Source organism: Neovison vison, chromosome 11 (genome assembly GCF_020171115.1).
Source record: "Neovison vison isolate M4711 chromosome 11, ASM_NN_V1, whole genome shotgun sequence".
NCBI classification, from domain to species: domain Eukaryota; kingdom Metazoa; phylum Chordata; class Mammalia; order Carnivora; family Mustelidae; genus Neogale; species Neogale vison.
In genome coordinates this window covers 207,657,460-207,670,708 of record NC_058101.1, presented here as the reverse complement: position 1 = coordinate 207,670,708, position 13,249 = coordinate 207,657,460, and the positions used below count along the sequence as shown (strand labels likewise).

Genomic DNA, 13,249 nt, shown 5'->3' with positions numbered 1-13,249 from the left:
CTTATGTTTTCTTCTAGGAGCTTATGGTTTCAGGTAAAAGTGAAGGTTTTTGATACACATTTCTTATGTTACTTGGATTGGTTCAGGCCATGATTATTTATTTTTTCTTTTTTACATTTAAAATGGATATGGATTTGGGGGCGCCTGGGTGGCTCAGTGGGTTAAGCCGCTGCCTTCAGCTCAGGACATGATCTCAGGGTCCTGGGATCGATTCCCGCATCAGGCTCTCTGCTCAGCAGGGAGCCTGCTTCCCTCTCTCTCTGCCTGCCTCTCCATCTACTTGTGATTTCTCTCTGTCAAATAAATAAATAAAAATCTTTAAAATAAATAAAATGGATGTGGATTCACCCTTTGAAATGAGAAGTTGAGTGTCCATTATAGTTAACAAGAACTTGCTTGAAATTAAGGAAAGGAAACTAATTTCCCAATAGGCACAATGTGGAGAGCAGTAAATAGCATTCTCATCTCAGTGGCTTCCTTTATAGGAGAACACTGCGGGGGGCGCCTCCCTGCCGTTCTGCCCCCCGCTGAGTCCTGACTTCTACCTATGAGTTTTAAAAACAGATCATCACAGGTTAAAATGGCTTAATTTCTAACGAGTCAAATGTTAGTCTCCAAAGTGAACATTAAAACATCCGGGGTTGGGGCGCCTGGGTGGCTCAGTGGGTTAAGCCGCTGCCTTCGGCTCAGGTCATGATCTCAGGGTCCTGGGATCGAGTCCCGCATCGGGCTCTGTGCTCAGCAGGGAGCCTGCTTCCATCTCTCTATCTCTCTGCCTGCCTCTCCATCTACTTGTGATCTCTCTCTCTATCAAATAAATAAATAAAATCTTTTAAAAAAAAAACAAAACAAAACAAAAAAAACATCCGGAGTGCTCAGGCCGTTCTTCCACACGCTGGAGGCAGGAGCAAAGACCGTGGGCTTTCGAGCAGGCCCAGCCCAGGTGGCTGGCCTGGGTCTCCGCAGCTGGCTGCCAGCCCGAGCGCCCTTCCTGTCGCACCGGGGCTCCTTCCTGGACTGCACAGCGCTCTTTCCTTCATCCTGTTCTCGCATCCCGGTGTGCTTGTGACCCTCCAAGCCTGACACATCAGCGCTTCCCTCTGCCTGGAAGCAGACTCATCTGCGTGTACCCGGTCAACTTGACGGAACCCTCACAGCTCACCGAATTGAAACAAATGAAGCCTTGCCTTGTTTTCCTCAGTCGGGGACCTTCTTCTCTAGAAACGGCCTCCTCTGGCCATTGGACCCGTGATAGAATTGTCTGAGTGAGGTTTTACGACATCGCGGTGGGAGGGGTGGATTAGTATGTCTCGGAAGCCTACAACTGAAGTAGGAAACAAAATAGTGGTTTTGTGAGTCCTTTTAACAAGCTCACGGAAGAGCTTGTCTCTGGGACAACACTATGCTTCCAGAAACACCTATGGGGGCAATTGTAACTGGAAAGATGCTAAGCACTGACAACTTGTGGAAGCCGCCCATTTGGGTGGCGGGCAGAGAAGGCCATGGCTGGTGCAGACTTGCCCCACAGTTCTGTTCTCTCACTGCAGAGCCCCCTTCAGAGACCTGGGGTCGCCTGCAGAACTCTCACTTCACCCTTGCTCACACAGCGAATGTTCCGGAGTCTGCTGGTTGTGCGTGACACCTCGTTTGGGTCCCAGAAATGCATCAGGGAGTGGAACGCTTTCGTTCTAGGCAGATTCCAGGCTCTTCCTTTGGGCCAGGGTCACGGTTGTGGCCGAGTCACATCCCAGGAAAACGTCCGCTCTGGTCCAGACCAGGAAGGTGCGACGGGGTGGGCTGGCGGGCATCGGCAGCCACGACTCGAGGGTGTTGCCTGAGGGCAGAGTGCTTCCGCTAGGTTGTGAATCCTCCTGAAGCCCAGTTTTTCCCCCCGAGACGGTTTGTAGCGAAACTCTATGGGATTCATGGGGAGGACGTTTGGCCTTTGCAGCGATACAATTTGAGTAAGAAGCAAAATTTTTGTTTTTAATGTGCTGTTTTCTGTGGGGAGGTGTGTGAAGGGTACTAGCAGGTGTCTCCTGGGCCAGATTGCGGGCCTCTGGGGGTCACAGGCCCACCTGAGACGAACAGCTCTCTATAACTGAGCTGAGGCACACGAAGGCCCCCAGGTCGTGAGTGGGGGTTCAGGTGGCTTCCTTTGTGCCGGGGGAGACCAGGGGACTCTCCGACACGTAATCGCATGCCGAACGGGGTGGGGACCGGCTGGTTGCAGCGTGCGGTGCGGGAGGCAGCAGTCGGGTGGCTGGGAACAGAGCCGGCCTCCGTTCCCAGGGTGGGGGTGGGAGGCTCTGGGGATGCAGCAGGGTGCGGGGTGTCCGTCCCCTTCTCACATGGTGCTGGCCTCAGTAGCTGCACAGCGAACTCTTCACCCAGTGACCGGGCGTGGTGCCCCGTCCCCCAACCTGACAGGTCCCTCCTGGCTTTCCAGACAGCGGCCTTGAGCGGAGCGCTGTGTTCCAGAGCTGCCCAGCTGTTCTGGGAGAATCTGACCGTGTACTTCTCTGCGGGGCCGGCTCGGCTGTTGGGCCGTGAGCGGTGAGGTGTCCCTCGCCGGCCGCTCCTGTATCTCCGAGCTGAGTGGCGGGTGGGGAGGATTAAGAGAATTGGTGCCGACCGCCTGCGCCTCAGCTCCTCTCTCTCACCCAGCATCCCCCACCCTTTGGGCCAGTCGCTCTTTGTTCACCTGAAGGTTTCTCATCCCGGGGAAGTGGTCGTCTCAGCCTCTCATGCTACCAGGGTTATGCGAGTGGCCAGGCCTTCCCGCCTCGACGCACACGCACGTTCCCCGGGATGATGAGCCCAGGCCTAACCTGTGTGCACCTGCCCCGCTGCCCGGTGGGGAAAGTGTGTGTAATGCATGCGGTCCAGCTGCTTCTGGACGAGGCTTTGCTCCTGCCACGTCTGGTCTTCCCAGGAGGCGCCGCTCCTGCAGGCGTGTGGCCAGCCGAGGCTTTGGTGCCACAAGACCCTTATCCTCCAGGGACTCTCAGTGGACAAGAGCTGACCTGTAGGTGCCCTCAGCCCCAGCTGGCCCAGCCTTCTTCCTCTTTCCCGTGTCCTTGCATCTGAGAGGGCTGGCCGGCGCCAGGTGGGCTCTTGGAGCCCAGCTTCATCCTTGTGCCTCTGAGGCTTCCGCAGTAGAAACAACCTGGCGTTACTTACTCATCTAAGCTGCCCAGGCAGAGGCTGGAGCAACGCCCCTACCCCAGTGTTCCCGCTCCCCTGCACCCCCCATCACACACAGCGGCCCTCCAGCTTGCCGCCACCAGGTTCCTGTCCGAATTCTTCTACCAGGCGGGCTTCCTGTGCTCAGCAAGCATTTCCTGAAAGAATGAGCCAGGGAACAGACAGACAAACGGCTCCAGCAGCCGGTGAAGGCCAGTCCCCGCTGGCCAGAAGCAGCCGTGCTGGGGTAGGACCTGTGAGCTGGTATACGTTTCCAGCACTGGGGCAGGGGGTGTTTGCCTCCATTAAAGACAAATCTGAAAATGGACAGGGTCATTGTGGGAAGGGGCAGGTCCAGCGTATGGTTGCAGTTTTGTGGAGACAACAGGGAGTAAGGCCGCAGCCCTGGGGGCCAGAAGTTTTCTGAGAAAACTGGGCGTGGGGACTGACCCTGTAGTCTAGAGATGCCTGGTGGGTGGTTACAGACTGCCGCCTTTGGGATTTGACACGAGTCAGGTTGGGGTATGTGGATAGAGCGGGTTCTATCCCCTCAGACCAGTTGCTGCTGTTCCAAGGGAGGTGGGCCCCCTCTGTCCCCTGTAACCCTTAGTTGTCTTGTCTGAAGGCTGGGGGCCACCCTGGGTTCTTTCACGATGCAGTGAGTCAGGTGCCGCTGCAGGAGGGCACGGAGCAGAGGCTGCGGAAGACCACGGTCAGCATGCTCGTGGGTCCTAGAGAGGAAGGCTCGCCAGGCCACCCCCATGCCGGGCCCCGCCGGGGGAAGCACTAGGTGCGGAGGCAGGGGAGGACGGAGACCATGACCTTCGGTGGGGTTTCCATGGGATGGGCAGGCAGGACAGGGTGAATGATTCGGACGGGCTGCTTTGAGCAGTTTCGGTGGCTTCGGGCGATGGGCGTGGCAGCCTGGGATGATCTAGGCAGAGGAAGGCTGCTCCTGGTGCGGACGGTGGGAGGCTGGGCAGAGGGTGCTGCGTGCTGCGCCTGTGTGGTGAGGGCGGGGGAGGCCAGGCTCTGGAGGGATTGGTTTGCATATCAAAGGGACTCTCTTGCTTTGCTGTCCCCTGGGAGTGGGCTGGCCCCTGGAGGGGCAGTCTCTGCAGCCAGCAAGCTTGCACTTGGGTTTTTCCCATCAGTACAGTGTAGAAAATGTGTTTTTTCTTCCTTATAATTTTCTTAGTGACGTTTCTTTTCTCTAGTTTCTGTTGTGAGAGTATACTACGTGATACACAGAACAGACAAAATAAGGGTCAGCGGATTGTTGATGTTACTGGTCAGGCTTCTAGCCGACAGTAGGCTGTAGTGAAGTTTGGGAGTCAGAAGTTACACAGGGATGTTCCGCTGCACAGGGTTCTGTGCCCAAACCCTGCGTTGCTCAGGGGCAGCCGCATACTGCAGACCAAGTACAGGTGGCTTGTGGTAATGTTGGCGCATCCAGATGATTCAGGTGGGAGAGGGGTAAAGTGCGAAGTCCAGGGGCACAGCCCAGCTGACAGGGACAGAGTGGCCAGGCCAGCAGCGTGGGAACAGGTCATGCAGGCGGAGGCCCCAGCGTGTCTGGCTTTGGGGCTGGAGAGCAGATCGTAGCACCCAGCCTCAAAGACACAGTAGCAGGAGGCCTGGTCCCTAAGTGGAGGTGGGTTTCAGGACAGCGAGGAGCAGGCACCTCCTAGTCTGTGTCCTCCCTGAGCCCTCCCAAAGCAGGCGATTTGCTGAACCACTCCTGCAGGTAACCCGGTTGCCAGTCTTGCCTTGCGTGCTATGGTGGAATCTGGGATCTGGTGGATGAAAAAGCCAACATTCATGAAACTGCACAAAATAAAAGTACTGGACTAGACATGCTCGGTTGTCCTGCATATCTCCAGGATAGTAAAGCAAGTTTCTGCAGGGCCTGGGAGCCTCGTTGGGCCACGCTCGGGTCGCTCGGTGTGCTTGGTGAGGCCAGGAGATGCAGAGGCACCTGGCCCATGTCCCTGCTGTGTCCCCTGGTAGGAACAGTTGCAGCTGGGACAGCTCTTCTGACAGCTGACGCAGTAAGTCAAGTTAGACAATCTGCAAGGAGATATTGAGGACAAAGTTTAGAATTTTTTTAAATGTGAGAGTTTGGGGAGAAAATGAATATTCAGTGTCCACATAACCCTTCGATGGGAGAACACATCAGACTGGTCAGGGAGTAAGTTCCTTTTGTGCCCTTTTGAGCGCCATTTCTGGCTTTATTTGAACAGTGCTTCCCTCTTTTTTAATAAAAAATTTTTTTAAGATTTTATTTATTTATTCAACAGACAGAGATCACAAGTAGGCAGAGAGGCAGGCAGAGAGAGAGCGGACGAAGGAGGCTCTCTGCTGGGCAGAGAGCCTGATGTGGGGCTCGAACCCAGGACCCTGGATCATGATCTGAGCCGAAGGCAAAGGCTTTAACCCACTGAGCCACCCAGGCACCCCATTTTTAAAAATTATTTTTATTAACATATAATGTATTATTAGCCCCAGGGGTACAGGTCTGTGAATCGTCAGGCTTATATACTGAATAGCACTCACCATATCACATACCGTCCCTAATGTCCATAACCCAACCACCATCTCCCTGACCCCCTCGCCCCAGCAACCGTCAGTTTGCTTTGTGAGATTAAGAGTCACTTATGGTGTGTCTTCCTCCCGATCCCATCTTGTTTCACTTTTCCTTCCCTACCCCCGGAACCCCCCACCCTGCCTCTCCAATTCCTCATATCAGAGAGATTATATGATAATTGTCTTTCTCTGATTGACTTACTTCGCTCAGCATAATACCCTTTAGTTCTATCCACGTCCTTGCAAATGGTAAGGTGTCATTTCTTTTGAGGGCTGCATAGTATTCCATTGTGTGTGTGTGTGTGTGTGTGTGTGTGTGTACCACATCTTCTTTATCCATTCATCTGTTGATGGACATCTAGATCTTTCCATAGTTTGGCTATTATGGACATTGCTGCTATAAACATTCGGGTGCACGTGCCCCTTCGGATCACTGCATTTGTATCTTTAGGGTAAATACCCAGTAGTGCGATTGCTGGATCGTAGGGTAGCTCTATTTTTTACTTTTTGAGGAACCTCCATGCTGCTTTCCAGAGTGGTTACACCGGCTTGCATTCCCACCTACAGTGTAGGAGGGTTCCCCTTTCTCCACATCCTTGCCAGGATCTGTCATTTCCTGACTTGTTAATTTTAGCCATTCTGACTGTTGTGAAGTGGAATCTCACTGTGGTTTTAATCTGTTTTTCCCTGATGCTGAGTGATGTGGAGCACTTTTTCTTGTGTCTGTTGGCCATCTGGATGTCTTCTTTGCAGAAATGTCTGTTCATGTCTTCTGCCCATTTCTTGATTGGATTCGTTGTTCTTTAGGTGTTGAGTTTGAGAAGTTCTTTATAGATTTTGGATACTAGCCCTTTATCTGATATGTTGATTGCAAATATTGTCTCCCATTCTGTCAGTTGTCTTTTGGTTTTGTTGACTGTTTCCTTTGCTGTGTAAAAGCTTTTGATCTTGATGAAGTCCCAGTAGTTCATTTTTGCCCTTACTTCCCTTGCCTTTGGCGATGTTCTTAGGAATAAGTTGCTGTGGCTCAGGTCGAAGAGGTTGCTGCCTGTGTTCTCCTCAAGAATTTGGGTGGATTCCTATCTCACATTGAGGACTTTCATCCATTTTTAGTCTATTTTTGTGTGTGGTGTAAGGAAATGGTCCAGTTTCATTCTTTTGCATGTGGCTGTCCAATGTTCCCAACACCATTTGTTGAAGAGACTTTTTTCCATTGGACATTCTTTCCTGCTTTGTCGAAGATTAGTTGACCATAGAGTTGAGGGTCTGTTTCTGTTCCACTGATCTGTGTGTCTGTTTTTGTGTCAGTACCATGCTGTCTTGATGATGACAGCTTTGTAATAGAGCTGGAAGACTGGAATTGTAATGCCACCAACTTTGGCTTTCCTTTTCAACATTCCTCTGGCTACTCAGGGTCTTTTGTGGTTCCATATAAATTTTAGGATTATTTGTTCCATATCTTTGAAAAAATTGATGGTATTTTGATAGGGATTGCATTAAACGTGTAGATTGCTTTTGGTAGCATACACATTTTCATAATATTTGTCCTTCCAATCCATGAGCATGGAATGTTTTTCCATTTCTTTGTGTCTTCCTCAATTTCTTTCATGAGTACTTTGTAGTTTTCTGAGTACAGATTCTTTGCCTCTTTGGTTAGGTTTATTCCTAAGTATCTTATGGTTTTCGGTGCCCTTGTAAATGGGATCGACTCCTTAATTTCTCTCTCTTCTGTCTGATTGGTATACAGAAATGCAACTGATTTCTGTACATTGATTTTATATCCTGACACTTTACTGAATTACTGTATGAGTTCTAGCAGTTTTGGAGTAGAGTCTTTTGGGTTTTCCACATAAAGTATCATATCATCTGCAAAGAGTGAGAGTTTGAGTTCTTTGCCAATTTGGATGCCTTTAATTTCTTTTTGTTGTCTGATTGCTGAGGCTAGGACTTCCAGTACTATATTGAATAGCAGTGGTGAAAGTGGACATCCCTGCTGTGTTCCTGACCTTAGGGGGTAAAATTTCAGTTTCTCCTTTTTGAGAATGATATTTGCTGTGGGTTTTTCATAGACGGCTTTGATGATATTGAGATATGTACCCTCTATCCCTACACTGTGAAGAATTTTGATCAAGAAAGGATGCTGTGCTTTGTCAAATGCTTTTTCAGCGTCTACTGACAGTATCATATAGTTCTTGTTCTTTCTTTTATTAATGTATTTATCACATTGATTGATTTGTGGTAGTTAAACCAGCCTTACAGCCCAGGAATAAGTCCCACTTAGTCATGGAGAATAATCCTTTTGAATCCTATTGGCTAGTATTTTGGTGAGAATTTTTGCATCCATGTTCATCAACAAATTATTCTGTAATTCTTCTTTTGGATGGAATCTTTGTCTGGTTTTGGGATCAAGGTAATGCTGGCCTCATAAAATGAGTTTGGAAGTTTTCCTTCCATTTCTATTTTTTGGAACAGTTTCAGGAGAATAGGTATTAATTCTTCTTTAAATGTTTGGTCGAATTCCCCTGGGAAGCTGTCTGGCCCGAGCTCTTGTTTGTTGGCAGATTTTTGATAACTGCTTCAATCTCCTTACTGGTTATGGGTCTATTCAGTTTTGGTGTTTATATGTCTCTAGGAATGCTTCCATTTCTTCCACATTGTCTAATTTGTTGGCATATAGTTGCTCATAATATGTTGTTATAATTGTTTGTATTTCTTTGGTGTTGGTTGTGATCTCTCCTCTTTCATTCATGGTTTTATTAATTTGTGTCCTTTCTCTTTTCTTTTTGATAAGTCTGGCCAGGGGTTTATCAATCTTTTTAATTCTTTCAAAGAACCAGCTCCTAGTTTCATTGATCTGTTCTACTATTCTTTTGGTTTCTATTTCATTGATTTCTGCTCTGATCTTTATGATTTCTCTTTTCCTGCTGGGTTTAGGCTTTCTTTGCTGTTCTTTCTCCAGCTCCTTTAGGTGTAGGGTTAGGTTATGTACCTGAGACCTTTCTTGCTTCTTGAGAAAGTCTTGTATCGCTATATACTTTTCCTCTCAGGACCGCCTTTGTGGTGTCCCACAGATTTTTTTTTTTTTTTTTTAAATACTAAATGTTCAGTCAAGGCATTTCCAAGAGACAATCACAGAAGAAATAACACTTTTGGATACTATAATGTAACACATTTGGCAACTTTCAAAGAAATGCTGTCCCCATCCCAAGCCATCAGAGGATCCCAAGTCCCCTTTATCTTCGGTCCAGTTTCAGAAGTCAGAGAAGGAAGACGGGCCAACGGAGGGTGAGCGAAGGCTACAGACCAGCTACCTGACGCTCCCACCTGTCTGTGCAACACAGTGCGAGACGCCACCTGCCTCAGACCTCCTCTCGGGAAGAAAGCAAGCTACTGGAGAGTCCGGGCTGCTAGAGGCAAATGAGGCAGGGATGGACATGGTGGCGGCTAAGCGCCCCGAACCCAGGGCAGCGATCCCCGACCTCCGCCCATAACCAAGGACACCCCATCACCTGCTTCCTCAAAGGGGTTCTGTTCACAGGAACGGGGGGAGGGGTTATTCTGGCAACGCCATCCTTTATCCAAAACCTAAATTCAACTTGACAGACTGAAGCTACAGTCCTTGGCATCTGCTGCATTAGTCTGGGGTGCAGAGAAGGAGGGAAAGATAGTGTTACAAAGCGGCTTCCAACGCGGCACTCGGGCGAAAACATGGCACAGCTCAGGGACCATCCTCCTCCATTTGCCGCGGCTTCCCTGCAGTACGGGCATGTACAAGGAGCCAGGCCTTCCTCTTCCCTTCCCCCAGGTGCCCATAAGGGCTCCAACTGGGAACGTGGCCCAGCTGCGGTTATCAGACTCGTCACGACACTGGCTAAGAAAACAAAAGCAGGTTTCTGAAAAGGTATTCTGCAGCCGGAGTTGCGTCTGTCTTCAGGTTCCTGTGGGAGGGGGCAGGGGTTCCTTTGGTTTTGACCCGAACACTTCTCCACTGGGGGGCCAGGCTCAGCTTTGCTTTGCAGCAGCTCGGTTGGTTACTGTACAGGAGCAAGGTTGAACGTCAGGAGGTGCTCTGCCGGGTTGCTCTCCTGATGGTCAAGGATCTGGAGTTTACATCCGAGATCCTCTCTCCTGAAGAATCTTTGCCTTTTCACTGGGCTCTATGACAATGCCATTGGTAGAATTATTTAGTTCTCTAGAGACGACACAGAGGAATTCTGCCTGATCCTCATTTCCGTAGTTATAGGAAGAGCCGATGCTGATCAGCTGTTCAAATTTCCACCCATCGGACATAGTGGAGACCATCTGCGTAAGCTCCTCCTCCTGGCACTGCAGGACTCTGTACACGTGCTTCACGGGGCCCTGAGAAGTTCTGTTCTCATTGTCCCGTATCCGTTCCTTAACCAGACGCACAAGAGATGCAATGTTGTAAAACTCCGCTTCTTCCAGAACACCTTCTTCTGCCAGCTCCTTCGTAATGATGAGTTTCCCATGGCGGAGGTAGTTTAGGATAGGACCAAAGTAGGTGGGATCTCTGTCAATCAGATAGGCCCCTGTCTCGTCCTTGTCCGAGTCCAGCTCCGGGTCCTCCTGGCAGCAGAGGCGACACAGGAAAGACTTGGGCTCCCGGCCTAGGGTCTGTCTGGTGGTCACGAAGTAAGTGCCGCCCACATTCGGTCGGACCCAGCGGGCCGCGCCGCCGCCCCCTGCCCGCTCTGGTGGCCCGGGACCCGGCTCCAGCGGAGGCGCGGCAGGGGCGGGTGGGCGGCCGTGCCCCCCGGGCGTGGGGCCGACGGGGCGAGGGCTTGGGGGTCCGCGGCCTGGGCCGCCCCCATCGCCCAGCCCGCTCCCGCCACCCCCTCCCAGCCCAGCCATCGCCGGGTCCAGCTGCAGTTCCGCCATCTTGGGCCGCCGCCGCCGCCGCTAGATTTTTTTTTTTTAAGATTTTATTTATCTCTTTGACAGACAGAGATCACAAGTAGGCAGAGAGGCAGGCAGAGAGAGAGGAGGAAGCAGGCTTCTCACTGAGCAGAGAACCCAATGTGGGGCTCAATCCCAGGACCCTGGGATCATGACCTGAGCCGAAGGCAGAGGCCTTAACCACTGAGCCACCCAGGGGACCCTGTACCACAGATTTTTGAACAGTTGTGTTTTCATTTTTATTTGTTTCCATGAATTTTTTCAATTCTTCTTTAATTTCCTGGTTGACCCATTCATTCTTTAGTAGGATGCTCTTTAGCTTCCATGTATTTGAGTTCTTTCCAACTTTACTCTTGTGATTGAGTTCTAGCTTCAGAGCATTGTGGTCTGAAAATATGCAGGGAATGATCCCAATCTTTTGGTACCAGTTAAGACGTGATTTGTGACCCAGGATGTGATCTATTCTGGAGAGTGTTCCATGTGCACTAGAGAAGAATGTGTATTCTGTTGCTTTGTGATGGAATGTTCTGAATTTATCTGTGTTGTCCATCTGGTCAGGTGTGTCATTTAAGGCCTTTATTTCCTTGTTGATCTTCCGCTTGGATCATCTGTCCGTTTCAGTGAGGGGGTGTTAAAGTCCCCTACAATATTATTATTGTATTATTGTCGATGTGTTTCTCTGATTTTGTTATTAATTGGTTTATATAATTGGCTGCTCCCATGTTAGGGGCATAGATATTTAAAATCATTAGATCTTCTTGTTGGACCTACCCTTTGAGTATGATATAGTGTCCTTCCTCATCTCTTATTATAGTCTTTGGCTTAAAATCTACTTTATCTGATATAAGGATTGCCACCCCAGCTTTCTTTTGATGTCCATTAGAATGGTAAATTGTTTTCCACATCCTCACTTTAAATCTGGAGGTGTGTTTGGGTCTAAAATGAATTTCTTGTAGATAGCATATCGATGGGTCTTGTTTTTTTATCCATTCTGATACCCTATGTCTTTTCATTGGGGCATTTAGCTCATTTACATTCAGGGTAACCACTGAAAGATAAGAATTTAGTGCCATTGTATTGCCCAAGGTGACTGTTACTGTATATTGCCTCTGTTCCTTTCTGCACTATTACTTTTAGGCTCTCTCTTTGCTTAGGGGATCCCTTTCAATATGTCCTTTAGAGCTCGTTTGCTGTTTGCAAATTCTTTCAATTTTTGTTTGCCCTGGAAACTTTTTATCTCTCCTTCTGTTTTCTATGACAGTCTAGCTGGATATAGTATTCTTGGCTACATATTTTTCTAGTTTAGTGCTCTGACTATATCATGCTAGTTCTTTCTGGCCTGCCAGGTCTCTGTGGATAGATGTGCTGCCAGTCTAATATTTCTACCATTGTATGTTACGGACCTCGTGTCCCGAGCTGCTTTCAGGATTTTCTCTTTGTCACTAAGACTTGTAAATTTTACTATTAGATGATGGAGTGTGGACCTATTTTTATTGATTTGAGGGTGTTCTCTGTGCCTCCTGGATTTTGATGCTTGTTCCCTTTGCCATATTAGGGGAATTTTCTACTATAATTCACTCCAATATACCTTCTTCCCATCTCTCTCTTCTTCTGGAATCCCAATTATTCTGATATTGTTTCATCTTATGGTATCACTTCTCTCGAACTTTCCCTTCATGGTCCACTAGTTGTTTGTCTCTCTTTTGCTCAACTTCTTTATTCTGTGACATTTGGTCTTCTGTAGCACTAATTCTCTTTTCTGCCTCATTTATCCTAGCAGTAAGAGCCTCCATTTTTTATTGCACCTCATTAATAGCTATTTTTATTTCAACTTCATTAGATTTTAGTTCTTTTATTTCTCCAGAAAAAAATTTACTTCTTGAGAAAAGGATTCTCTGATATCTTCCATGCCTTTCCCGATCCCAGCTAACACCTTGATAATGCGTCGTTCTGAACTCTAGTTCTGACATATTACCAATGTCCATATTGATTAGGTTCCTAGCCGTCGATATTGCCTCTTGTTCTTTTTTTTGAACGAAAGAATAAAATATTAAAAGGGGGCAAAGACCCCAGAAAAATGTATGGTAACCAAATCAGAAGAGACCCAAAACTGGGTGGGGAGAAGAAAGGTGGAAAAAAAATAAAAAATAAAAATATATATATATTAGACTGGTGAGTATACCAGAATACACCCACTTGATTTTGGGTGTATTCTGATCTCTGAGAAGAAACTACCTACCAAAATTTTAAAGAAAGAAAACATACATATATACATATATGCAAAAATAAGAGTAAACATGATGAAGGGATGGAATATGACTATAAAGATGAAAATTTAAAAATATTCTAAAGAAGGAGGGGCACCTGGGTGGCTCAGTGGGTTAAGCCGCTGCCTTCGGCTCAGGTCATGATCTCAGGGTCCTGGGATCGAGTCCCGCATCGGGCTCTCTGCTCAGCAGGGAGCCTGCTTCCCTCTCTCTCTCTCTGCCTGCCTCTCCATCTACTTGTGATTTCTCTCTGTCAAATAAATAAATAAAATCTTTAAAAAAATATATTCTAA

The 13,249-nt window shown here is 48.4% G+C and overlaps 2 protein-coding genes across 3 annotated transcripts in view; one reads left to right on the top strand and one right to left on the bottom strand.

Moving 5' to 3' along the window:
* Nucleotides 1-13,249, top strand: part of ERICH1 (glutamate rich 1) — a 46,532-nt gene that overhangs the window by 1,835 nt on the left and 31,448 nt on the right. The gene's annotated exons all lie outside the window — the stretch shown is intronic.
* Nucleotides 8,914-10,671, bottom strand: LOC122890049 (BTB/POZ domain-containing protein KCTD2-like). Its single transcript, XM_044225740.1, has one exon. It carries the CDS (start codon nt 10,669-10,671, stop codon nt 9,880-9,882), a length of 792 nt encoding a protein of 263 aa, XP_044081675.1. The 3' UTR covers nt 8,914-9,879.

Coding starts and splice junctions, on each gene's coding strand:
- LOC122890049 (XM_044225740.1), bottom strand. CDS start 10,671: ATGGCGGAACTGCAGCTGGACCCGGCGATGGCTGGGCTGGGAGGGGGT.